This window comes from Metopolophium dirhodum, chromosome 7 (assembly GCF_019925205.1).
Source record: "Metopolophium dirhodum isolate CAU chromosome 7, ASM1992520v1, whole genome shotgun sequence".
Lineage (NCBI taxonomy): Eukaryota > Metazoa > Arthropoda > Insecta > Hemiptera > Aphididae > Metopolophium > Metopolophium dirhodum.
Window position 1 is genome coordinate 4,963,029 of NC_083566.1, and position 27,795 is coordinate 4,990,823.

At 29.7% G+C, this 27,795-nt stretch overlaps 3 protein-coding genes across 5 annotated transcripts in view; 1 reads left to right on the plus strand and 2 right to left on the minus strand.

The window, feature by feature from the left end:
• Positions 1–27,795, minus strand: part of LOC132949764 (glutathione S-transferase-like) — a 261,004-nt gene that overhangs the window by 177,641 nt on the left and 55,568 nt on the right. The window lies entirely within an intron of this gene.
• LOC132949763 (junctional adhesion molecule A-like) overlaps positions 1–27,795 on the minus strand; it is a 349,991-nt gene that overhangs the window by 82,976 nt on the left and 239,220 nt on the right. For all 3 annotated transcript variants that reach the window (XM_061020827.1, XM_061020828.1, XM_061020829.1), the window contains one exon: positions 9,647–9,779. In XM_061020827.1, the coding sequence (XP_060876810.1) occupies positions 9,647–9,746 (100 nt within the window). In that variant the 5' untranslated portion in view covers positions 9,747–9,779. The remainder of the gene's footprint in view (positions 1–9,646; positions 9,780–27,795) is intronic.
• On the plus strand, positions 21,123–24,571 carry LOC132949077 (dynein regulatory complex subunit 5-like). Its single transcript, XM_061019848.1, has 2 exons — positions 21,123–23,791; positions 24,080–24,571. Exons 1-2 carry the CDS (start codon positions 22,747–22,749, stop codon positions 24,529–24,531), a joined length of 1,497 nt encoding a protein of 498 aa, XP_060875831.1. The 5' UTR covers positions 21,123–22,746; the 3' UTR covers positions 24,532–24,571.

A 27,795-nucleotide genomic window follows, 5' to 3' on the forward strand; every position in this document is an offset into this window, starting at 1 on the left:
ATTTTATAGTTTCAAAAAAAAATGCAAAAATGGGAAACAATTTAAATACAACAACTAACAAATCATTGTTGTTCATAGTTTTACCAACGCATCTGTAATATGTCATACTTTAATTCTAATGACATTGTGGTGACAAAATTAACAATATTAATGATATGAAATAAATAGCAAATAAAAACTATAATACTTTAATAAAATACATCAATAAAACTTGTAATTTGAAATGCGTCTTTCAAATTTTAATTTCGGCCAGGATTTTACGAAAATATGCCCCGTTGCGTTGGATACAACTATACAAGATACGTGCAATTGTGCCAAAATGTTTTAACGAAAAATAAATGTTACATTCTCATAGTATCATCAACAAAATTAAACACGTTTCAATAGTTCGGGATGTCCGTGACACAATTACTTAGATAACTACAAGTTCCCAAGTATTATTTTGTTGGACCGGAAATAAAAGTTGCCAACCCAACGCTATGCAAACACAAACGGACGGCAGCTGATACGCGCTGTCTTCCAAGCGGCTAGTCCAAGTTTCAAAAGTCATTTTAACCATAGAATCAATAAAATTCGGATCACATAATGAATACCCACTGGTTTGAATAAATCAGAAGATCAATAAAATGTGTTTAAAACTCATATCAAATGCATAAAAAACTATATCCATTAAAAAAAGAAAAAAATATATTTCGTAGTACCTACGCAGTACACACTATGAAATGAGATAAATACGTAATATTTTTTTCCACCAAAGCGATGTGTATACATATTAGAAAATAATGATGAAAATACCAAGTGCATTACTTTTGAATAAAAGTTTATTATAAAGTGCAGTTTACGCAACGCTAAAGCGAACGGAGCTTGCATTTATTTTATATTATTTTTTCATCGCGTATCCAGCTGCGTAAGTATTTGCAGTATTGGTCTGAATAATATTATTCGATAGTACACAGTTTAAATTATCTCAAGAGGTAATGACAAAAGAAAAACGTTTAAAAAAAAAAATAGAATTTTTACCGGCCGAGTTTAAATAATAATGAAATTATATCGTACCCTTTAAAACAACTCGTCCGTGGTAGTAGTCTGTTATGCTATTAATATCTATACAAAATATGTCCCCCGAGTGTTCGTACTAATCTAAAGTGGCCGCGGGGCTGCTGCTCCGGTCCGCTACATTAATTATTTCATTTTCGTGAAACACCTCGTATGATTATTAATAATATTAATCATTATTATTATATTACAACTTACTACATGCGTCGCACTCGTTTCGCCGTCACTGTGACACGCGAGCAATCGTATTATATCATTATATATCATATTATCTTACCTATTATAACGCCTTGTACCTAAAACTGTTTTTTATGATTAGTGTAGTTGGGGGGGTACCAACGAGTTTTGCGGACCACTAAAAAAATCAGTGCGGTTTTTTTTTTTGTTATCACCCGAGGTGACCGTGACGAGAATCAAACAGGGTTAGGTGGGTATATTATACTATTACTACTATAGGCAGGTGGGTAGTGCGATTTTGTTTGTCGGGTTTTTTTTTTTGCGTCTGTATTTGTTTTTGTTTCAAAGTCGATCGGGCGCTGGTTCATCGACGCGCCTCCAGCCGGCCGCATGTCGCTGCCAAGTCCGATTACAATAAATAACGGCCTGCACCGCCGGGGACCTTGCAGCACACGCACAACATTTGTTTGAACGAATCCAAGGGGATAATTACCATCAGTGAACCGCGTTTAATGATCCGCTTAAAGTTCAATAGTAAATTAGCGATGGAAATAAAACGCGCAGCCGTCGGGGGCGATGATACGCTACAGTGATTAGTATACAGTTATTACGTACAGTTAATACGACTAGCTGCACAGCTAGCGCGGGTGGTGGCCGGTGAGAAGGTATACAGCGTTGTAGTAACCACCTATAACCTTTTACCACCCCAATACACAACTTATAAGAATACAACCATAGTAGAAATAATAATAATAATAATCATAATATCAAACTATCAAAGATAATAAAAACGCATAGTTATTATTGCGATGGAACCCGTCGTCACCGTCGTCGTAACATTTGGAATATTATAGTAATATGCTCAGTACCTATAATATTGTCTTATTATTATTGTTATTTTATTTTTATAAAATATTGTACTTACTATATTATTATTATTATTATACTCGTGCGACGTGCCGTTAAATAACATTATAATAATATACGGCGTGTTGCGGAAGGTATACGTATACGGCGAAAACGCGATGCTCGAAAACGCCGGCATAAGTCGTAGGTATAACATAAAATTATTATACAATCTCTCGAAATACACTAACATCACGCTATTTTGACATCAATGTTTACTTATCATTTTATGTGTTTCTGTAGCTAATTCCGGGCGTTACGTGAAAATGCATAATTAATATACTTAGTTGGCCACGTGAATGGCGGATGTTATTTGGATTTCTGTGGGTGTGGGTGGGTGAGGTGGATGAGCGCAATAAAACGATGATCCGTATTCCATACAACCCGTTTTTCACACCTTTAGGTGGTATATTTCGTAATTTTTTTATTTAGTATTGACACGCGCATTTACAGTTTGTTAAGACGAAACTGCTATTGTATAAACTGGAAGGTTATGTGTAAAATATCAATGTTCAAAAAAATTCAAACAATCAAATACCGAGAATAAAAAATGTTCAGACTAACAATAGACCATTGTCGAGTTTTTAAAACAAATCAATAATGCACTGCAAGATACTCTATATTATAGTATAATAAATTAAGAGTCAACAATTATGTAGTAGATTTGTATGATACTGTTTCGATTTTATAACGTTATATTTTATAACCAATCTAATACGACTTGACTTGTTATTTTGTCATAATAATGATGTACCACGGTTTTGCGTTTTATCAGAACCCATGTTTCACTCTAAAACGCTTTACGCGTATCTAATACTACAGAGCCCTGCTCACTACGGCTATAAATGTTAAAGATATCATACTAAACTCTTCCCGTGAATCAACTAGCATTTATGTTTCGGGAACAGGAACCAGATGAATTTATCTCATATATAATATGACAAGTGAACCGGAAGAGCCAGTGCTCTCTGAAACACAATAATATATGGACCGATCACACGATCGATGACTCTTTTATCGATAATTTAGATGGCATTAGATAACTTAACTTTGAAATTATTCGACCAGAACGTCAAACTAAATAATACATAACATAATATTTTTTTCGAAAATCATAATATCGGGTTTGTAAGTCAATTATTATTCATAAACGTTTTATTTAATTGTTCAGAAAGTAGTCCATAGTATAATAATACCTATATACCTAATTCCTATACCTAATACCTAATACCTATATAGGTACTATAAAATGTATTTTTATATCTTATAAAAGTGAAATATTTCACATATTATATATATATTATTTAGAATTTATAAAGCAAATTTAACTAGAATTTTTATTTTATCATTAAAATAAACATTTATCAACAGTATTTAAAACTGTATTAAATCGTTTGCTCAGTTTAAATGATTTTCTACAAATCTAACAACAGGGGTTGGCAACCTTCTTTAATTTCAAGAGCCAAAAAATTAATACGTATACAATTTTTCACAGGCCAAAATGTATAATTCATTATCTTATTTTAAACAAAAATGTAGTCATATCAAATTTAGTTTATTTAATTTCATAAATGTTAGGTTTACCCAACAAAAACACTCCTCCGTGTAGGAAAAAAGTTAAGTAGAAAAAAAAACTTGAACTATAGATATTATCATTTATGTTAAATAATTGAACTTTGCTTAGTGACTTTAAAACACTCGATTATCTAGTATACATAACCTATTTCAATGATAGTAGACTATATTATTATGTACTCATTATGCTATAGTATTTTTAAATTTTGAACTTCGGTCGCCAAACTTAGTTTAATTATTTTAACATAAAATGAGTTAATAATTGATTGACATTGGTTGCAAATTATAATAGCTATAGCAGAAATAAGTATTATATTGGATAGTGCATCATAAGGCGGGCCACAGAGAATATTGTCTAATAAAATGTTGAAAATACGCTAAACTAATGTGTAGTTCAATTTTCTATAACTCTGTTTATAATGTTCAAAATTGTTTGAAAAATATAGCATGCACATCTACATCCAATTTCCAATCAGATGATAGTATTTCCAAACTTCATTATTTAACTACATATTTCTCTATACTTTCTCAAGACATTTTTTTAGTGAATCGTGTTGCCTTTTGTAATTATACCCGGCAAATTGTCTCATGTTGTATTGCCTATGTGTACATTTAAAGGCGCTCTTTTTTTATACTTAGCGTGACCCTGACGGGTTGTTGGATAAATTTAACAAGGTAGGTATCTACAAAGAAATACCGTTTTAATCCGCTTTTTTCCAGTTCATACTATCTTAGTTCGTGATTTTTATACAAATCATTGTAATTTTACTCGCGGGCCACATAAAATGATCGCCAAATGCGAGCAGCGGGTTGCCGACCATTACCCTACTAGTAGTTATAATTACTTATAAATACACAATTATTTGAGTTTCATTCAATTTAAGTATTTTTCATACAATCTACTGATGTCTAAGTAACAGTAAATCAAAATCAAAATTATAATAGTTATATTTCATGAAATGAAACTTAGGTATATACTTAAATGATAATATTGAGTACATAATATAATATATATACGCATAGAAATAGAATGTGCGATGGAAGAAGCCAGTAAGCCACTATTAAAATAGTGTGGGTTTAGCTTTTCAGCATAATATTATAGATATGTTTATTATTATTGGTTTATAATTATAATTTAGTAATTGTATGTATAGAGAAAAATAAACGGATAATGGTGGTTTAAATTGTACTATATAATATATCAAATGTTCAATAGCCAATAGGTATAACATGCGATTTTTTCAATATAAATTGAATTGATTTCATCAGAATATATAGAATAATGCAGAGTAGGTAATATATCAAATATTACCTGATGTGTGAAAATATTGTTGACCATTTTTTACAACTAAATAACTTATAACCAATTAATAACTATTCTTATAAATAAATAAAAGAGTTTGCTTTTTTCAATGTCTTCAATTACTTACTCTAAAAATATAATATTTTGCACAATTTGTTACCACTAAAGTAAATGAGTTTGATAATTTCTCTGATCAATAATGATTATATTATTACCTAAATAATCTAAATAACTGCCTCGTAACCTTACGTTAGTTTTTGATTTGATATACATCATCTACTCCTCTATACCAACTCTTTTAAATTCGTTCGTCAATATTTCACACTGTTATCAACTACCCATACAATAATCGTATGTATAAAATCATAACGATAATATATTAATATGCATTCAAAGTTCGTACGCATACTGTTCATAATTCCTACTGGGTACAGTGACGTTATTATCATACGTGTTATACTTGTGTACGGGGTGATTTACAATTTGATCAATATTGAGCTATACCGCGTGGTAACCGCGGTTGAAACGCGCACGACCGCTGCAAGATATTTTCAGAACAACAAAACGTCGACGAATAACGTAGATTTTCATTTCAACAGTCAGTAGCCCGCGTGGTCGTATTTGTATTGTACGTTTGCACGTGAAATTCAAAGCGCGTACTGCGACAGGCAGTGTTCTGTGCCGGTGGATGCGGTGGATGCGGTGGAAGTGGTGGAAGTGGTGGACGTGGTTGCAGTGTCGGTGTGGGGGGGGGGGGACGTTGTAGCGAAAAAGGCTGACTATAAAAGCGGATTCGATGGACAAATATTTGTGAATTATTCCGATCCGCAACAACAGCCGCGCGCAACAGCAACATCAGCGAACGTTAAACATTTTATGTTCGAGCGCGCACCTCTTCCATCATTGTCAAAAGTATTGTGCATGACGTATAATAGTGCCGCCCGCGCGCGGCTTTTACAAAAAGTTTCTCGTTTACCGCACCGCAGTCCGACCGACATCGTCACACCACGCGCCCCTTCCACCAGTGCCCGCTTCACTACACACATTATGTATATATATATATTATTTTCGACCGGCGCACCGATTCCGCAAAAGGATAGATTCATAGCGGCGGCCGCGGCTGTCATCGCGAACAAACAAACCTACAGCTGCGCTGCACTGCCCCCCCCCCCCCCCCGCCGATTTCCCGTCCCGTCGGCGATGATCCGCCATCGCCGTTACTACACACTTTTACGATTTCCGCACGCACTAATCGCTCTCCTCAGTACCGTTATGTTATTATTATTATTGCTATTATTATAACGGTTGTTGCTAAAAATAGTTTCCCCTTTATTTCCTACCCCCGACACGCCGCCACCGCGCGTCCGACCTCTTTCACAACTATTATACCTGTGGGAAATCAAAACTCGTTCCCCACGCCGCCCGCGGTAAGCTACTCGGTATACACGGGGTTTTAACGAATGGACGCTAACCGTTAGTTATATGAGGCACGCAAGAGCCGCAGGGTAGACACCCAAACACGCTGTTACTGTTAAACTGTTTTCTAGTTCTAATAGTGCAGTTTTCGGTTTTTTTTTTCCCTTCGGAAAACTATACGTCGAGTAAAAATGTATGATCGCCGTCGTTCCGTTAGTAGGTAGGCATAATATTAATTTTAAATCGTAAATCAAAACTCGTGTTGTATAATTTAATAGGTAGCTACAATAAATAAAAACGATGATCGAAACACTGGTTTCTCGGTTTTTTCCTCGATAATAATTGTTATATTACCCGATATGAGTTACACTTATGTCTTATACCATTCCAAATATTATTAATATATCTAAAATAATAGGTACGATTTACGATAATAATACACGGATTCACATAATAATATTGTCTTTAACACAATATAAATACTTTTATAATATTATAGTAAAATAGCAAATACCCATAATATAACTTTCTAAAATTGGACCTACACGACTATATTATGAGTATCATACATTATAACTCTTAATTAAGTAAACACGAACCGATCTTATAGCATGCATATATAGTTACACTCGATTTAATCAATTTCTAAGGATTTTAAATTGGCACTTGCCAGAATTCGTCGAGAACCATTTAAAATTGAACATTGATGTCCGTGATGATTCTAAAACTTTTCGAGTATTTAACGTAGACATTTTGTGTAGAACGACTTGACTACTATGATTAGTAGTAGCTATTTTTATTTACGCTGCGTACTTGTCTTACAATTACAAAATTATCGTCTCAATTACTTCTGAAAGAAATGGGGTCAACTTGAAATATTATATGTTATGGATACATGCATAGTCTAAGAAGACTTTTACAGAGAAAATGTTTAAAACAATTAAAAATTAGAAAATATTATTATTTTAACTTGATTTATTAATGTTCGAAAAGTTGAACAATAAATACAATTATTATAATATAGTAGGTATATAAATTAAAACAAAATATGGTTATTTGTAACCGTTGAAATATATAAAATAAAACGTCATTAAGAATTAAAATTAATTTATATAAAGTAAAACTCGTTTTAAGTGAGAACATAATATTATTAATTAAAGTTTTATGAGTATCGCAGTTAAACTGTAGTCTATAATAGTTTGGCAATATTGTGCCAAAAATAATTATTTTTCTTATTGCCATTCATTTTAGTGTCATGATATTTTTTGAAATTATTTATACTTAAATTTGATTGACAAAAATATTCTGATAGAACTATCACAGACTCCTATAATTCTACACTAGATAAGGAACTTCTATATAATTTACATTGTTACAAGTGAAGCTCAGCTGTGGACGGCTGCCATTTTGTCGGTTGGCCAAACAATTTATTCATTATAAAAAATCTAAAAGGAATTACAACGTTTTTAATGGTAAAATATAATAGTAAATGAAAAATTATTTATATAAAGTATTTTTTTTTTTAACAACATGTTTAGAAATAATTAAATATAATACAAGATAAATTATAATTTTATTTATCTTTTTTACCATATAAAATACCATACAATTGGCCAACTGACCTTGAAGCTTCAATTCATGGTGGAAGTTCGCTATCTAGTACTATATAGAAATCTGTTAGAACTATTTGTCTTAATGTTAAGAACATATTATAAATAATAAAAGAGCATCTTAAAATCTATGATAAAATAAAAATGGTTCGATAATATTATTTTCCAAGGTGAAGCTAGAGATAAGATTTTATAATTTTTTGTAATAAGTGTGATAGGAATTTGGGACATTTACTGACAGCAGTCGGCGAAACCTAGGATTTACCAGTAAATCCTAGGTTTTAATGCTATTTGTACTTTTACCGTAACATTTATATTACATGTTCTTACTTATCTGAAGTTTTATATTTTTACCAACCAAGTTTAAATGTCCTATTACATTAGATTTTATTTTTATATTAACTATTATCAGTAGTTATTCAAAATGAAAAATATAAGGTGTATATTTTCACAATGCTTGGGTTGGTTACCTACCTATTTCTGCTGTAAAATATTTTTAGTTATTATATTTATAATATATAATAAATATATTATTTATAAAATACATAAAATACATAACTAGAATAATATATTAATTGAGTAATAGGATGAAAAAAATAAAATATATTAAATCACTGAAAATAATAACGAAAAATTGCATGAAGAATAATATAATATAAGACCTATGTAAATAAAATATTCGAAAACGACAATGCATCAAAATAAAAATACACCATTATGCATATGGGGGTGCGTATAACCATCGGTATTGTACTCGTGTTTCGTTGTTAAAATGTTTACTATCGTATACTGTTTCGTTATATTGTGTACCTATACATTTTGTCAATGCGTATAACACAACAATGTTGTAGTTGGTGTATGCGTTTGTATATTTGTGAAAGTAGCCGTTTCCACGGTGTGCATATCTTGCTAAAGAGCAGCAGCTATGTGTTTAACATATTTGTCAAAAACGTTCACGTGTGTCCACCTATACACAGTACGTTATATTGTGCGATTTATAAATAAACGTTTGCTTTTGAATTTTACTACGTACTTAAATATTTTATGGTATAATCACTATCATAAATGTCGCTTTTATTAGAGCCCGAGTAACGAAAAACTTCACTTCAGTCTACTATAACTGCAGCTACAGGACGACGCTGACGACGCCACTATTAATAAAATAGTGACTGCGTTTTAATTTTCCTAGGTGTAAGACTCGTCGCACCCGGAAATATATTTTTAACTTAAATTTTTGATAATATGTTAATTTCATAATTTTATTATGCGTAATTACAATTAAAATAATCACACGCGCCGCGCCCCCGTCGTGTTACATTGTAAAATTTAGGTCATTCGTATCAGACACACTGGTGCCATTAGAGCTCCCATTATAATTAGAAGGATGGGTAAGATATTAAGGACTTTCTTGATTGTGAAACTTTGGTAATTTGGAACCATATGACGTAGGTATTGCGTATCCGAAACACGGTGCCATTAAATCAGACCAATTTAGTGACGACGATGCAGGTGCAGGGTGGTTGGAGTAAGCAGGGAAAGGCAGCTGCGGAACACACAATTCGCAAATAGAACTATAACCTTGCAAGTAACGAACGAAACTCACCTTTACCGTCACCTTGACCACAGTCCAAAAAGCACAGTATCAATAATGCAATGAACTTTTGATGGTGTCCGTGAGATTGGCAACCCGATGTCACCACCATCCTTGCACGATGTGTCGACTGTTCGCTGCCACCCTAAAACAATTGGTTTAAATCGAAATGAGAAACAAAATTCCACTCTACAGTCATTATAGGTAGATACATAAAATGGTAAGTAAAAAATATTCAAGATATTAAAATTGTAGTTCATATATTATATTAAATATATCTCTTGATATTTAATTATTATTGAATTTATAACATAATAACGGGCTTGTAACAGTTGTACATGATAACTATATAAATATAAACAGATAATTAATTTTTTTTAAACATTTTATCAATATCGGGATATGATTGATATTATAAACATATGTGGGTAATGATATACAAAATGAATACACCAATAATAATAATTGTTTGAGTCAAAACTTCGTTTTATAATCCATCATAATATATTATTTTCATCTTGCCAGTGGTTTATCAACGTTTTTGAATATTTTACTCGCCGGACTGAAGTGAAAACATGATTTTTACAAAATCAATATCAAACCACATTTTATGCGTAATTTATTCTTCCCATGAGGTATTATTTATTTATGTATTTTTTTGTGCTTTTTTTCAAAAGTACGGACTGAAAGTTTTTACTATTTGCGATTTACAGATGTAAAATTTTATATAATAAGCATTCTTTAGGAAGCTGCTTAAACTTTTTATTTTATAAAACAATTGTTAAAATTTTGAAACACAATACCTACTCAAATGTAATTTAGTATAATAACTTTTTGTTTTACTTAATATGTGTGTGAATCAAAAACGTATTATAATATTTATTTTAAATTTTTATTGTTTATGAAAAATAATTGTTTGGAACCTAATTGAATATACATAAATTTGTTTGCATGCAAATTGTTTGTATAAAATTTTTTTTATAAATAAATGAATTTTATATTCACAACTGTTGAATTAATAACCATTTATGTAGAAACCTCATATAATATTATAATAACAACACTTTATTTACAAAAATTTGTTTTAAAATTGTTGTAAAACAAATGAAAAGTTCTGTCGTAAAATATTTATGTTTTTTTTAGTTATGTATCGTCTAATTCAAGAACTTTCCCATAATTTTATGATTTCATATTAAATTAAATACTAAATGAGCTATATTCAGTGGCGTGTCCAGTGGATAGGGCTTGTAGGGCCTATCCTGATTTTGAACCCTTATAAGATTCCCAAAATATGTATTTTAAAATTAAAAACAAGAAATTGTATATTTAATTTTTTTACTAACACACCGAACATTAAAATATGAATACATTGGCGTACTTCTGTAGGCCTTGTATCGATTATATTTTGTGCCGTGTACAATATTTCATACAAAAATAAAATTAATTGGCAATCCTCAAGCACTCCTAGGGAAAACATGTATCCGCGGACCGTCAACAACCATAACTTTATATGAAAAAATTAAATATGTAAAGTATAAATTATTAGTTAATATCATGATTGACTATATATTAAAAAAAAATCGGGTAAGTGCAGAGGGATGGAGTAGGTCAGCGGCGGTGGAAGTTTGTCCATCGTCCCTTACTCCCTTTGGACAGGATAGTGTATTATTACAGTATTCGATTTGAATGCAATGATTGCATTCGATGAAAAACGATTCTGAGCGAACGATAGAAAATTTTTAAATCATAAATATGTATTAATAACTAATAAGTTATCACTAATGTATACAATATACCTAGTGGAAATTATGTATTTTTTACATGTTACATTACTTAATCATACAAATTGATAATTGCTTAAATATTAAACTATTATTAGTTTGATTTTAATATCTAGAAAATGGGTAGGTACTTCCATAATATATGGTATAAGCTATAAGTAATCCATATTGTATGACAACAAAAAATTATGGGAAATATTTATAGATGTTACGCACATGGTACCTATAATAGCTATACAATTGTATTTAAACTTAAACTCTTCGTATTAAAAACTTAATTTTTATCTGTTAGAGAAAATTATAATAAAAATATCGGTTAGGATAAAATGTTTTAATAATTGTTTTAAAATAATAAGATACATATTAGGTACATAAAATTGCAAAACACTTAATTATGTAAGTAAAAAAAACGTCAGGTTTTCTATTAATGTTATATCAGTTACAGACATTTGAAACTTTAACAATGTTGTCTTAACCTGTTATAAATTAATTTAAAAAATATTAGTATCAAGATTCTATTAATTTATCATGATAAAAATCAATGTAAATCGTGTGTATATTTATTATTTTGTTACAAACTGGGGTATAATATTAAAATGATTCAAATAGATATTTTTAAATAAAGCTTTGTAAGACTTTTGGTAGGTTTTTTCTAAATTTTATTGATCTTGAAATATTGGTTTGAAATAGTCTATTTTAAAAATTAGTTTTTCGTATCAGTTTCTTATTCATAATATATGAAATTACTTGAACACTAAATTAAACATAACGTAAATCCAACAATTTTATTAATTAGCTCAAAATAATAATACTGTGTACTAATAATCCAATACCTTTAGGTATATATAATAAATATTGTTAATGTTGGTAAGAAGAGTTTATTATTTTTATTATAGTTTATTTATTATTTTTTGTAAAATAGTATTACTAACGATACAGGTCTAACAATTCGAATATATATGTTTGATGTATCATTATGTTAAGCATATTATAAGCTTTTAGTACTCAATGAAATTTAAATAATGTGAAATTTTCTATATACACATACAATTTTCATATTTACCTTTTTCAGATTCTATTTCAAATTTTAAAAGTTAAGTACGGTTTAAATATAAACGTTTTAATATTTACTTGCTTCGTCTATACATACTATCATTGTGATATTACTTAGACGGGCAACACTTCAACCCAAAACTAAATATTAACATTATACAATTACTAATAAACTGAGAATATATTAACAGTATAGAAATTGTATTGTATCATAAATTAACAACCAACTAAAAAATCTTTTAGTGGCTATTACAAATATAAAATAATAATATTGATTACTGAACCCATCGTGTACAATATGAAACCTGTAAATATTAAAAAATATAATATTTCTTTTTTTATTTTGATTTTAAGAAAACTTTTGTTGAATTACGTCACAGAATAATGAGTTTTGAAATATATAATAAACTTTTAGAAAGAAATTAATTGATAAAAATAAATTAAATTAAAGTTCAGATGTCGTTTAATAACGAGAATATTATTATATTATACTATAAACTGGGAAAATGCATAGGTATTCAAATTATACAGAGTTCCTGTTTTGAAAAAAAATATCAACATTTTGTAATCAAGCCTAAGACAGGTTAAAAGAATATAATGTATATTTTTTATTGGTAACTTATTACGCTTGTTTTTTTCGGTTTAATAACGTACATTAGACATTTTATGATCATTTTATACTATTGTCACACGAATCGTAAACATTCAAAAACATAAAGTATAAGTATTTCTAGGACATTGTATCCTTTTTATTACAGATTTTTCTTTTAGTGTTATTATTCTTCTTTATGTTATTTGTAAATTATTATGTCCTAAGTTATATTACCTTGTAAAAAAAAAAAATTAAATAAATAAATAAAACGAATAATATCATGTTCACATAATATGATACTAGTATTTAAGGTACAAACACATATTATTTTTATTTTGAGTTTAATTTTATGCATGATTTCAGTAAAGACTTAATAGTAGGCATGGAATAATGCTACTTTGGAAACATTTTTATAAATGTGATGTATAACGTAGATTATATTCTAAACTTTTTTAAATTCAATGATTATTTTATGTTCTTTTCCTCTATTATTTTTAAATAACAAAAACTCCTACAAAAAAAATAAAATTAGTGTTCAATTAAGTATGAATAATTAATATTGTGCTATTATCGTTTATAATGTTAAATGTATCACGATGATTACTTGGCTGAACGTACAATGTTAATTATTATAATATGAGTAAAAAATTGTCAATTAGGTAACGGATCAGATTTAAATATATAATATTATTATCTTAGGCAATGATTTGATTTTAAGTAGCTGTAGGTAACTATATAGACGAACATAATATTATATATTTGTCTTTATTGTATTGTATTAATATAATAATCTATGTTATTAAATATAATTAAAAAAAAAGATAATTCTAGGATAATCGGTATGATTATTATTTATGCATATTATACATATTATATTGTACGCTATATTTATAGGAGTCGAAAACTATGTTTCGGCTATAATTTACTTATTAGGTTTCTAAAGGGTCTGTTGGATATTATATTCCCTAAAGACTCGGTGACTTGAATAGTGCTGTGTGGTTAATACACCGATATAACTTTAATATGATAATAACATGAAATTCACTTTTCGTAATTATACATGTGCACGAAAACAGTATGTACTAAGATGGAGATTAACTCAGTTTTCAACAAATAATCCAACGTTTCGACGATGACTTTTTGCCTCACATTGTTTATGGAAACAATGTAATGTTCTAGAACATTTTGATGAACTATTATATGACTAGTAGATATTATTATTACTATCAGATGTTGTAAGATAATACCTAGTCTTGTAACATAATAATGCACTATGAAAATATCGAAATCACATTCAAATATAATATTATGATGTTCATGGAGACACGTCGCTGTCGAAGAAAAGATTACACACGTACAGTTACCCAATGCCTAACCCTGCAAGATTACAAGAAACAACGCTTCGTCGGGGAAATAAAATTTATTTGTATCGTTCAAAACAGAACAGTGCAGCAGTCATGGAATAAAACATCGCCATGGAACAAACGCAAGTGTTTTGTTTAACATTTAAAAATAATTTAACGGATATAATATATAATTCTGCTGGTTTAAAGAAAAAGCGTCTTTAAAAGGAGAAATGGGAATAGGAATGGAACGGTCGTCCCCAGCGTTTCAGGTGACGCCAATACGAAAACCAGATTGCCAGTCGTCACGTTTTGGCGACATTCGGCAATGCATGGACGACAAGAAAAGACTCGCAGTTGCTATAAAGAGGACCATGTAAAAGGTTTAATTTTAAATATTTAATAGGTAAAAATAAAAACGTATTTAGTATATTTGCATTTACTCACGAATATTATAAATTTATTGTCTTATTCGTCAATAATAGTATTATGACCACAGTATCAAACCACAATTATGCGTAATTTATTCTTCCCATGAGGTATTATTTATTTATGTATTTTTTCGTGCTTTTTTTTCAAAAGTACGGACTGAAAGTTCTACTATTTTCGAATCTAAATTTTAAATCTAAAAACAAAGGTAATACCTATTGTACAATTATGTGTTATTATAATTGCTATTTTTGTATAATTTCTTTACATTAAATCCAAAAAATACAATTCTTTTAAAAACGAGTATGGTTGGGGGTTAGGTTAGGTCATATTAATACTGAAATGCGATTGGCAAACATTTAAAAATATATTGAAAATACGTTTATGTAAATAACAAACATTAGAATAATGTTCATTAGTTTTCTTGATAGATACCTATAATATACATTAGCATCGGATACAAAATGATCGTATCCCATTAAAATCGGTTACTATTTATTAACGTTAAAGTGTTTGGTATAAAGGTGGCGTATGCATTGTCAACGGCCACAACAGATACAAAAGGATCATTGGTCAATATTTACTATGTCCCAAAACGGTTTTCTCTGAAACAATCTACTTTAATAACATACCCAACCTTAAAGTTTTGAAAGTTAACGATCATTTTTAATCGAGTTAAGTTGATAGAATATATTCTAAAAACGTCATAGGTACTTATTAGTATAGGTATCCTAATTTTTTTTTAACTCAGTTAAGTTAAAAGTTATATAAAAACTCACAATTAACTTGTTAACTTAAATTAAGTCATTTATTTAAAATAATAAAAAGTAAATGTTTATGCAACATGTATTATCAATGATAATTGTATTATATGTATTATTTAATGATTTATAAATTATCGTAACTTGGATTCGATTAATATTGTAACTCGTTATTTATTAAGTTGAGATCAATAAAAATCAGTTAAGATAAAAATTAAGTCAAGAAAAATTCAATTTTAAAAAGGTTAAGTTAAAAGTTAAAATTAACTTAACTTTAAATTTTTAACTCGTTTACTTAGACACAGGCTTGAATAGATAAACCTCCGGTAGAAAATTTGTAGCCTTGACACTTTGACACAATTTAACTTTTATTGTTATCCTTAATATTATCGTATAACGTGTGTGTAGTCTTATAGTCGTAACTACTTATAACCATAGATATTTTAACATTTTACGGTTAGTTTATAATATAAATATCATACCTATTATAAACATGCAAATTTTGAATATTTATTACGACATATAACTTTTTATGAAATTCAACGTTTTATTAGTATCTTTGATAAGGTTAAGTCAGTTGGTAGTAACACAGTAAAATTATTATTCTACTTGCAAAGACAATCTGATAAAATCAAACATAAGTTTTTCAGTACGTAAATATTATTATATTCGTAATGATCGGGAAATTGTAAAGTTATTGGCACCAAGTAATTTTGTATTTCATATAAATTATTTTTTACTATGAATTTTAGTGATATTTTCTCTTAATTATTATGTTACACTGTTATATTATCAAAATTTGTTTTATCACTTATTATATTATTTAATATTTATTTGGTTATTCACACGGCTATATAATATACGTATCTATGGAATATTCTATGGTTACGTAATGACAAGATCTACTCTTGGTTAACAAAGCTTGATAAAGCGGTGGCAAATGTTTTTTTCAAATTTTACAAAAACCTGCTCACAGCCAGCGCTTCAAGTGGAAACTGTGGTGTACTATACCCGCGATCATAATATTATTGTACTATTACAACTAAATTTATATAATATATATATATTATATGCCTATAGTACCTACACCACTGGTTCCGCCGGAAGCGATAGAATTTAGTAGGTTTCTGTCTATATTTATGACACAATTTTACGCCATTTTTCTACATAGACTATGACAGAATAGATAAGAATCATCACAGTTGAAATAGTTTTTTTTCTAGTATGCGCAACTTCCAGCCAATGTTGTAGTTCTCCATTTCTGATTGGTTGATAAGAAACAGAGAAACGTCACGCAACTATAATAGGATCTATAGACGTGGTTATTAACAATTTGATGTCGTAATGGAACTGATTAGGTGCCAATAACTATACAAGTTACGCTATAATAAAATTATATTTTTAAAATACTTTGTTCATTATAAAATCATTACAAGATACCTACTCGGATTCCCAACACCAATTATTGAAGATATTTGTGAATGAAAATTAAAGAAAATGTCATATAATATAATATTATAATATTATATAAATTCACATATTTAACATAATACAAATTGAAAATAAACATTAAATAATTGTACATTTTATAATGCACATTTATTTTAAAACGTATTTTTTATCTCTCTTATTTTAGTCATGAAGACAATATATTTAAATTCTTTATTTTAATAACTAACAATAATGCAATTTCGAATACAATAATTTCTGTCTGCATTTTGACAATATCAGTGAGCATATTGAATAATATACTTATATACCTATTTTCGTAAATATTTAGTTTATTGTTATTATTACGAGTTTATTAGGTACTTCGTAAACGTTCATCAAGTAATTCGTGTCTCCGTCGACCACCTATATTATGCATTAACGATTACATCCAAAAAATTGATGTAGACACATTGCATGACGAATGATGCGGTTGTACAATAATTTAATTATTAGTTTTAAAATTATAATAATAATCAATAAATATATAGAAAAATATATAAATAAATATTTTAACATATTATATTCATTTATTTAACAATTTATTATCGACAGCAGTTTGTGCTTTTATGCTTTTTTTATGACGACACCTTAACTTAGATCCATAAAAATAGCGACACACTAAAAATAATTAAAGGATTTTCGGGAAAGCAACACTTATAAACCATACTGCAAATTCAGAATGAGACTATCTTCACAATTGTTTTTTTCTTATCTGTAGTTTTCGCCATCACGTCATATTGCAATAGTACCATATACTTTGAACACGTACAATATAAATAAACAATTTATTTGTTAATTATACTGATTTAGAATAAACATTTTTCTATTGGTAAAATATATACTTTTAAGTTGATAAAAATATTAATTGATCAATCACAAAATAAATTAAATCTCAAATTGAGAAAATAAAATATGTAGATACAAGAAATTCAAAACAGGTGAACTAATTTTTAAGATGCATGTTATACATTATTTTAATAATGTTTAGGCATTCCATAATATTATATGAAAATATCAACTGCCGCATACTCACACCTGTAATTATAACAAATTATTTGACTCATGTAGAATAACAATTACGACGCTACGTTATTACTGCAATTATAATCAATGACAGTCTTATATATGAAATGTTGACGTCGGCAACATTTGTAACGAGAAAATCGATTTAATCTCCTGAAGTAATTATTGTAAAATACCAATTGGTCCGTCCGGAAATGAGAAGTATTATATCCGCCCGATGAAAACGATTATCGCCCGTCCACGGGTGGCGATTGCCACCAAGGGACGCGCAACAGATTCAGCTCCAGCCACAGCTGCCAGGCAAGTCCAGCCAAGTGAGCCTATTTGGCGACGAAAAAAAAAATAAAACCGTGCAATGCACACACTCGAGCACAATTCAATATACTCAATATAAATTGATAAAAAAAACTCTTTTTTTTGTACGTCCTTCTCGACTGCATTAATTCCGTACCATCCTCTTTGTCACATCCTCTTCCTATCACTCCCCCCCCTCGCCATGCTCACTCATAACGCCCTTCTTACCTCCACCCTTCCACTTCTCACACTACTTTCTAGCCCCCACTCTCCTGTCTCGTTCATTCTCTCTCCCTTTCCCACTCCATCCGTTGTATTTCGCTCTGCACGTCTCATTTCGACCGTATTCCGTTGTACCAGTTCCATTTAAATTCTGTCTGCGGATGCGCGCTTCCTCCTCTTCATCCCGGCGGACCACTCAGTGAGGGTTTTGTTTGTCTCCAAAGCAACGGCCCAGTAAATCTGTCCAGGGGCGCGGCCGCGCGTGCAGGAGAGCAGACGCGCAAAGTCGTTTGTCCATTAGTTATTGGACCGGATGAACCCGCGCGACATGCACGCGGATGCGTTTTCTGGGCGGTGTCAGCATCCGAGAAAGGAGGACTAGCTGTTTCTAGATCGAAACGATGGACGATGGAAATGATCGCCGCCGGGAAAATGTATACAGTTTCCACGGCACGCGGGCAGTGGTCGCGCGACGGTTATATATATATATATACATATTTAGAATAGGATATTATAGTGTACACTCACACACACACACACACGTACACGCAGAGCTAAAAACGCGCTAATGCACGACCATGGTGTCGCCCTCAAATTTTTCATCCGCGGTCGTCCGCTTCCGGTCCCGTTCAGCTTTCACCAGGGTCACGTAATAAATATTAAATTCTATTATCATACGACGACGACGAACGTTATTGGATGGCCGTGTGTCACCCCACCGGGGAACGGAATCACGTCCGCCTAACGCTCCCGTATACGATATCCGCGTCTGCTGCTGCGACGACGACGATGATTGTTTATTTCTCCCGAATTACTTAAACACACTTTTCATGCACGCATAACGAGCACACAAATCACGTTTCCTGCACTTATCGTATCGCCGAACAATATCCCCGGCGGATCGTGATCACACTATTGAAACCAGCGGCACAGTCAATATAGGTAAAGCGCCTTTCGCGAAGCCATCATAATAAATATACACCCTTACATAAATAATAATAATTATTATTCTATTATGGACGGTATGGAGTAGATAGGTGCCAATGAAACTGAATGTCATAATATGTCATAGCTATGATAGTTTTACGATAAAATTTACGGAGTTCATAGTTCATAGCTTAACCAAGATAATATTGTAATATTACATTGTAATAATATGATTTTGAGTTAATAACCGTCATAAAATGATTGATTGATTATTATTACTATTATATTACTGCTACGCGAGTATTTTGTCAAATGTCACCATCAGTTGGGGGAATATTGATATGTACATACAAATTATACCAATTATGAACATTTACTGGGATAGTCAAGAATATTAGTGCTTTCATGAAGGTGCTTGGTAATGACTGAATATGACTATATCATTTTAGGTATTATGACAAATCGTACGTTATGTTATTTTGTAAATTCAAAACGGAGTGATGAACGTATTGATTTTACACTGATATGGGTGTTTTTATTTTTTCTGTCTGTAAACATTTTTTCTAGTACTAATAATATATACTTTGATTTTCATCTTCAGCAATTTTACCGATGAGAAAATTAATTAGGTCATTTTGATAGGAAAAATTAGAAAATTGACAGTAATTTTCAAGTGTCGGGAAAAAAAAATTTAGACAAATTTAGATATTTAAGAATAATAATCTTAGTTATTTTGTTGTAATTTTAAAATATTTTTCAATATTGGCTGACTGTCTCTGCTCAGAATCGTTTTTAATATACAATGATATTATAATATTATATTAATGAATTCAAATTAAATAGCATCCATTACAATGAACAATTTGTAACCTACTGCACAGCAGATCAGCATTCGTATTTTTTTTTATCTCAGAGTTCAATAACAACATAGTTATTAATTATTATTTTTTTTTAAATTAATCTTTACAGCTTATTGATTAGTTCTGTAATATACTAACTATTATAACTAAGTATAAAATATTATAGAATATTATATTTAACTACATGCATATGTATGTCGTTATTCCGAAATCCATATTATTTTAATTGTATAATGATAAAAAATAATATATACAATGTTTGTTGTTCATATATTTATTTCAACATCTACATTCGTTTGTGTATAGTTCATATATTATCATGTAATATTTTATATTATGCTTATTATTAAAATTGTATTACTTTTTATTAGATGTGATCTAACATACTATCATTATTATAACATTTTAGATATTTAATAACAGTTATATATTACTACTAATCAAATTACTCTATTTTTGTGAACAAAACTATTACACCGTAAAGTAAAGTTTAATAACTAGAACTATCGTATTGAATATATGGAAAAACTTATAATAGATAATTTACATAGTTTACTAAGTATTTCATTGTTCCACTTATATTAGATTTAATTTAAACTTAATTAAAATCAAAATAGCTCTGGTATTACATTAGTCTAAGAAATGTTGAAAACTTTTTATTTAATATTATTTTAGATAAAAATAATTACCTGATTATGGGTATATAAAAAAATATGTAAACAAATGCAACAATTGTTTTTACAAGCATTTAATGTTAACATTTTAATAAAATGTAATAAATTTAAAATTTAAAACAATAGGTTCCACGTAAATAAGTTATATACAAAATTACTTTATTCACAATAACATCATCGAATAAACTTAGTTATATCATAGGCTGACTGACCATCTTCGCTCAGAATCTTTTTTTTTATACAATGATATTATATCATTGAATTCAAATTTAACGCCATCCATTACAGTGACCCACTTGTAACCTGCTGTATGGCAGAGTGACACCCACTTGCAGCCCACATTTGTTTGAATAAATACGCATCAGTCTTGTATTATTTACATTATTTTATCATTTTTTACGAGCAGGTTAATAATATTTAATATCTACCTACATTATTTTGTATAGTCGGAATAAATGTATACTATAATCCGTCAATTTATTAATAATTATCATCTATGTAACCTCTTCTATATAGTATAATAAAATTATGGTATAAACAACGTTTGGGTGAATTAGGTTAGGTATCTAATAATGTTTGAACACGTTTACTAATAATATTATAATGTGCACAAATATTCAGTAGGTATAATGGATATTGTTGTCTCATTTTAATATATATTACTATTAATTAATACAATAATATCACACAGTTTGCTGAAAAACACTAAAAGACAATTTAGAGAAAATATAATTTTTATACCTATTTTAAAGAGCTTGCAGTATCATGTATTCAATATATCTTATGGATTATTATTTACAAAGTATTTTTTATGTGTAAAATAATATTATTGTAAAGAGACTCTCATTAAAACTAAGTAATATAATAGGGCCTCAAGTTAATCTTCTGTTATGAGTTTCTACATAACATCATCCTTCCATAGTTAAAAATGGAATGCTCTCTGAAACAAAAATATTAATGCTAATAATTTCCAGGTAGAAATGTGATGCAATAAGTTGATTAATATCAATGTATTATTATAATTAAACTAACTGCATAACAGGTCCATTTCAATTTAATAATACGTAATAACTATTAGTATTATTAATTTAGTATCGCTATTTCAAACGAGACCGATTAAATAATTTTGAAGTAGGTAGATAATAATTACAGTAAATAAAATTATTCTTAATAGTTGTTTATGAATAATATAATATTAACTGAAACATATTTTGCATAGTGTATAATATTATTATGTGTATTTTCTTATTGATATATTATATTACATTTTTATCCGAATGAAAAAATCGTTATAAGGTATTTAATGTATAATCTACAAGTGCGTAAGTATTTTTTTTTTAGGTATAACAATTGTGTGTACAATAATATTTTATATATAATTTTATATACTCAATAGTATAGTGAAAATACTAACCTAACGAGTTCAGTGTGAATAAATAGTATTGAAATAGTAAACTTTTTTTTTTTTTTTTTTAATAAATATAACCTACTCATTATTACCAAGACAACATTAATATCAAATTGAAATACAAACCAAAGATCAAGTAACTGAAATGTTCTTATTTATAACTAATTATTTTATTTTTTTTACTCCAGAAAAATGTATATTCTAAATATGGACCAATTTTTTTTTGTGAAATTTTTATAGTAACCATTTACACTATGTGGATACCACATACGATACCAAAGACAACTTTTCACCTGTTCATTCCATCGGATGAAATTGCCTCTTGCCGGTTGCTGCTGAATGAGGTCGAACATGTTGTAAGCTCTGTGAACTTTAGCTGGGCAGATTGTATGCCAAAACCGTTAAAGTTACTTTGCTTGGATAATATCGCCAACCATTTTTCATGGTACCCCGATCAGTTGTTCGAGTGGATTACTCCTATAAACACAGAGTACCTCGTGGAAACACTAAGTACTAGTTTACCGTTATCTTTAGTCATCCACGTCCCGGGTGATGAATATTGGCGCCGTCGGTATGCCGATACATGGCCAAACTGCATTAAATCAACACGGAACCCTGCAGTAGTTACGGACTCTGTCAAAATTATTTACATAACCAAATACGTATCGGAAATTATTGAAAACTTGGAACCTGGTTACGTCGATGAAACGGAGCTTTCCGAGATATTGATGGTTTGCAGCCCATACGTTACTGCGATAGATTGCCAACAGCTTCGTATCCAAGGTTCGATGATACAAACATTGGCGATCGATGAACCTAAGGGTATTTTACCCCACGATCCGATTCACATAGATATGAGTTTCGTGTTGGGTATTTTAAAAAACATTCGGACTCTAAGTCTGGTTTATGGTTCTAGGACATTCACAACCAAACCCCCGATGTATACTCCCGAACAGTACATGTTCAATATTGATGACATGGACACGCTCGGCTGTGGCTTGGTAATATCGGAACACCTGACAAGTCTGGCTATTACTAAGAGTGAATTAAATATGCCAAAGTTCAACAGGCTACTACCGTATTTAATGGAGTGCCATGGTCTTGAAGAGATCAATTTTTCGTTTTGTAAACTAAGTTCTCTAGGTGGAAAATCGGTAGCACATTTTGTAAAAACTGCGAAAATGTTAAAGCTGGTGAACTTATGCGGTAACAATATTGGTCCAGATGGAGTTGAATCATTATCATTTGTGATGTTATGGAGGCGAAATAACAACTACCCGGCAATCGAGTTAAATTTAAGTACGTATTTACTAAATAGTTTCAAATTTTTATTTTTAATTTTAAAAACATAGTTAAGTTACTTTAATTGCATATAAATATATTAACGTTTTAAACTTGATACGTATACAATTTGGTGGTATATGTGTTGTTTTTTAGTGTCAAATCAGGTTATAAATTGTATTTAACTTTAAAAAAAAACAATTCATAAATCAAATAATAATAAATTAACGAGAAAACATAATTCATGTAACCAAAAATCTCTCACAAATGTGATTAATATGCATAGAATATAATACATTTATTTAGATATGAACAATATAAGTGACATTGGTGCCAAATATTTAGCGTCTGCTTTAGCATCAGGAGTTCAACCTTTGACTAAACTTCGGGTTCGTAATTGTAATATAACTGAAATCGGAGGCATAAACATTGCTCAGTCATTAGCATATGATCGTGGATTACGTGCTTTAGAAATAGATAACAATCCATTAACATTGGAAGTGGCTATTGCGTTACACACAACGTTGAAAACGAATTTGAATATTGCGTACATATCTATTCAAAATTGCAACTTCCCGCAGAGCATCACAAATTTCCTGAGCAGAGTAGCGTTTTATAATAGACACGGAAAACGCTCAGAGTTGATCTACGTAGATCTCGAGTACTTGTGTTATGATGACGACGTAGAACAGGAAAATATATCACTAGAAGAAGGGACAATGGAATCAGAGACTATGGAAAATGACGTGAAGGATTAATATAAAATAAACGTTATAATATTATATACATTATACGTAAAATTAGTTTACTGACATAAATATTGAATTGATTGTTAGACAGTTTGGCACTAAAATGTATAGTAACAACGTAATATAAGGTGTCAACTATGAAAATATTATATATTATAATATACTTAATAAAATGATAATATAACGGAACCTGTATTACCTGCTGTCACATTAAATTAGTAAATCCTCATGGGATGTCTATTTTGACGAATAAGTTTTGCGTTTTAAAATGCATTTAATACAGTCTCGTTCTTCGATATAAAATAATATTCATGATTTTCTGGTAAAATGATAAAATATGAAATAAAAAAAAATAGTTAGATTAATTTAATTAGATGCCTCGTAAGAGGCAATTATACGTGTACGGTGGTCAATGGTCAACGAAGTATAATGATATTATAGTGTTTTATATTCTTAAAATAGTTACTTTATATTCCATTATTTTTATCTCGTTTTACAACATACTATTATAGGCAATGTTTTCATATTTTATCATTAAAAATCTGAAAAAGATGCAATTTTTTTAGAATGCCTAGTAAACTGCAATCAAATTTAATGTCACTAATCGTTTCCAAAAATAAATACTATTCTCGTCATAAGGAGCTACAATACTTACACTAAAAATCTTCAATTCATATTAATTTCTACTGCGCTACACAACTTAATAATTGGGATAAATAAATACTGTTTTCATAGAACACGATGATATTATTTGAATTGGAGTGTCAAACATTACTGCATGCAGATTTATCCGTTTGATGAAAATGATTGTTCTTGAAATCAACGTATTTATTTAATAGTATTTAAAAGAAAGCTACGATACCAGTATTAGTCCAGTATTATAGATAGGTATGCATTTTATATTATAGGTATGCATTCCTATGCATTTTAAATTCTGTTTATTCATGTCCATAGTCCATTCGTCGCACATCTTCTGACAACAGTTTAAGTAGCGAAATAATTCAGATATGATTAGTAGCAAGTTTCCTGGGGGTTTTAACAACGCAGTAACATGTGTCAACGGCTGAGGACAAGCGTTTCAATTACAGACAACATTTTCACAGGCTGATTTTCCGGATGGTGGATGTCGAGTTGCTCTAATTTTCCCCTCTCGACCACAACGCGTGATATTCATGCCGGGATATATCTGTGAGTCCTTTGCGTTATATTATTTGTGATTATTCGGCTTACTTGACACAGCAATAGTCGATTAAATTAATTTTGATGAGTAAATCAGACCAACCAGAAAGCATCGGTGAAGCGGTAGTAACAATCATACGGATATAAACTATACATAGATAATGAAATTAACTTAATGAAACCTAAACGAGATAAAATACGCTTTTGAGTTTATAGTTTTGCAATGTAGCCCATGTTAACTTTGGTCTACCACTGTGTGAAACGTGAAAAACAATACAGGTTTTGACACTGACCTAATGGTGGAGTATGATTTGTGAAGTATCTAATATAATAAACAAGCCTATTATAGTAACACCTATTTGTCATGCTTGTGAAATTGAAATTAATATAATTACAATGTGTTGTGCTTCATTAGATTTTAAATAAACATAATAAGTATTAGTTATTATTCTATACACAGTTATTAGTTATAGTATATAATATTATATATTTATATTTAAATGTTCAACAACAAACTCATATATTAAACTTCAATAGAATCCTTATAATTAAATCGTTTATTTACGGATATTTAAAATCAACTTTATGTGAAAGTTGACGTTACTAAATCACCCATAGAAATCCAAGTTTTGTAAGAATTACTCAGACCTCGAGACATCGGATTTTGTCAGTAACAGAAACTACTGCAGCAGTTTTGGGAAACTTTTTAAATATATTATCAATAGTTATTTTTACGATTAGGATAACCTATGACAAAATTGAATAATTAGTTCACGAAAGTACACACCTATTAATTATACTTAATCTTTAAACGTACAGTGTAATATCGAGGGTATTAAGTTGTTGTACTGTTCTAAAAATTACACAGAAAAAAATGAAATATAATAACGAATACTTTCTGAACCTGAAATATAAATATATTAATAATTAGAAGAGATTTGACCCTCTAAAAATTATGTACCAATATTGTTGATAATAAGTTCAGGTTTTTAATATGAATCAATAGTAAAAAAAAAACAAATAAAAACATTGAACAATCTTAAGATTGAAAAACAAATGACATTATGTATTAATAGGAATATTTTTACAACGTGTACCTATTAATTAGGTACATATGGACTATTTTTTGGTTCTTTATAGTTTAATATGAAAAGCCTGGATGATTTAACATTCTACGGGTATTCTACACCTGACGACAGATATATCCCAACTTAAAACGAATTGTTTGGTGGATTTAAAATATTACATGTTATGATCAGGTACAAGTGTGTCACGCACTATGTAAAATGTATGATTTTAGATTACGTACCATCGTGGTGGTGAAAAATAATACGGTTTTTGAATATTTCACGGTAGGAAGGTGGTTTGAAATGTCGAACAAACAGATCAAAATAATAATGATAATAATAATAATAACTTCTCGGTGCGTAGAACAATCAGACAAAATATACGATACACGAGAGCCGTGTGTGCAGTGTCACAGCGTAATGTACCTACAACGTACAAACATTTACAAACAACGACGACGTAACCAATGTTGGTAGCCGAAGTTTACATTTTAATTTATTGCGTAGAAAGTAATTAGGAGATTGCAATAATATTAGTCGGCAGATATGTAAATATATTATGTGCGTATGTGTTGAATATCAAAATTATGCTGCAGGCGTAAAACCTCTGAATGGTTGTGCTGACGGTGTCAATTAATGTTCAACACTCGAACAACCTTTAGGACACGTGACTACGGTTATCGGTATTTTTCCCAAATGAAATATTTCCCGAATAACATTTTTCCCACTTATAATCATATTTTTTAAATTTAAAATTTTTTTTTTTTTAGAGTTTTAAATAAATTTATTTTAACAACATTATTACAATAAATTATTATATTAGACTACCAATAAATCATCAAAATGTATAGAACAAAAGATTATATGAAAACGATGTTTGACTAAGTATCGTACGTAATATCTGTAATATTTAAGACTGTGATTACTATTGTAGATATCGTGCGTCATAATATATTATGGCATGTGCATCATACAGTGTGATTAAAATGTCAGGCTAACTGAAATTAATTTATGGTAGCTTAGCGTG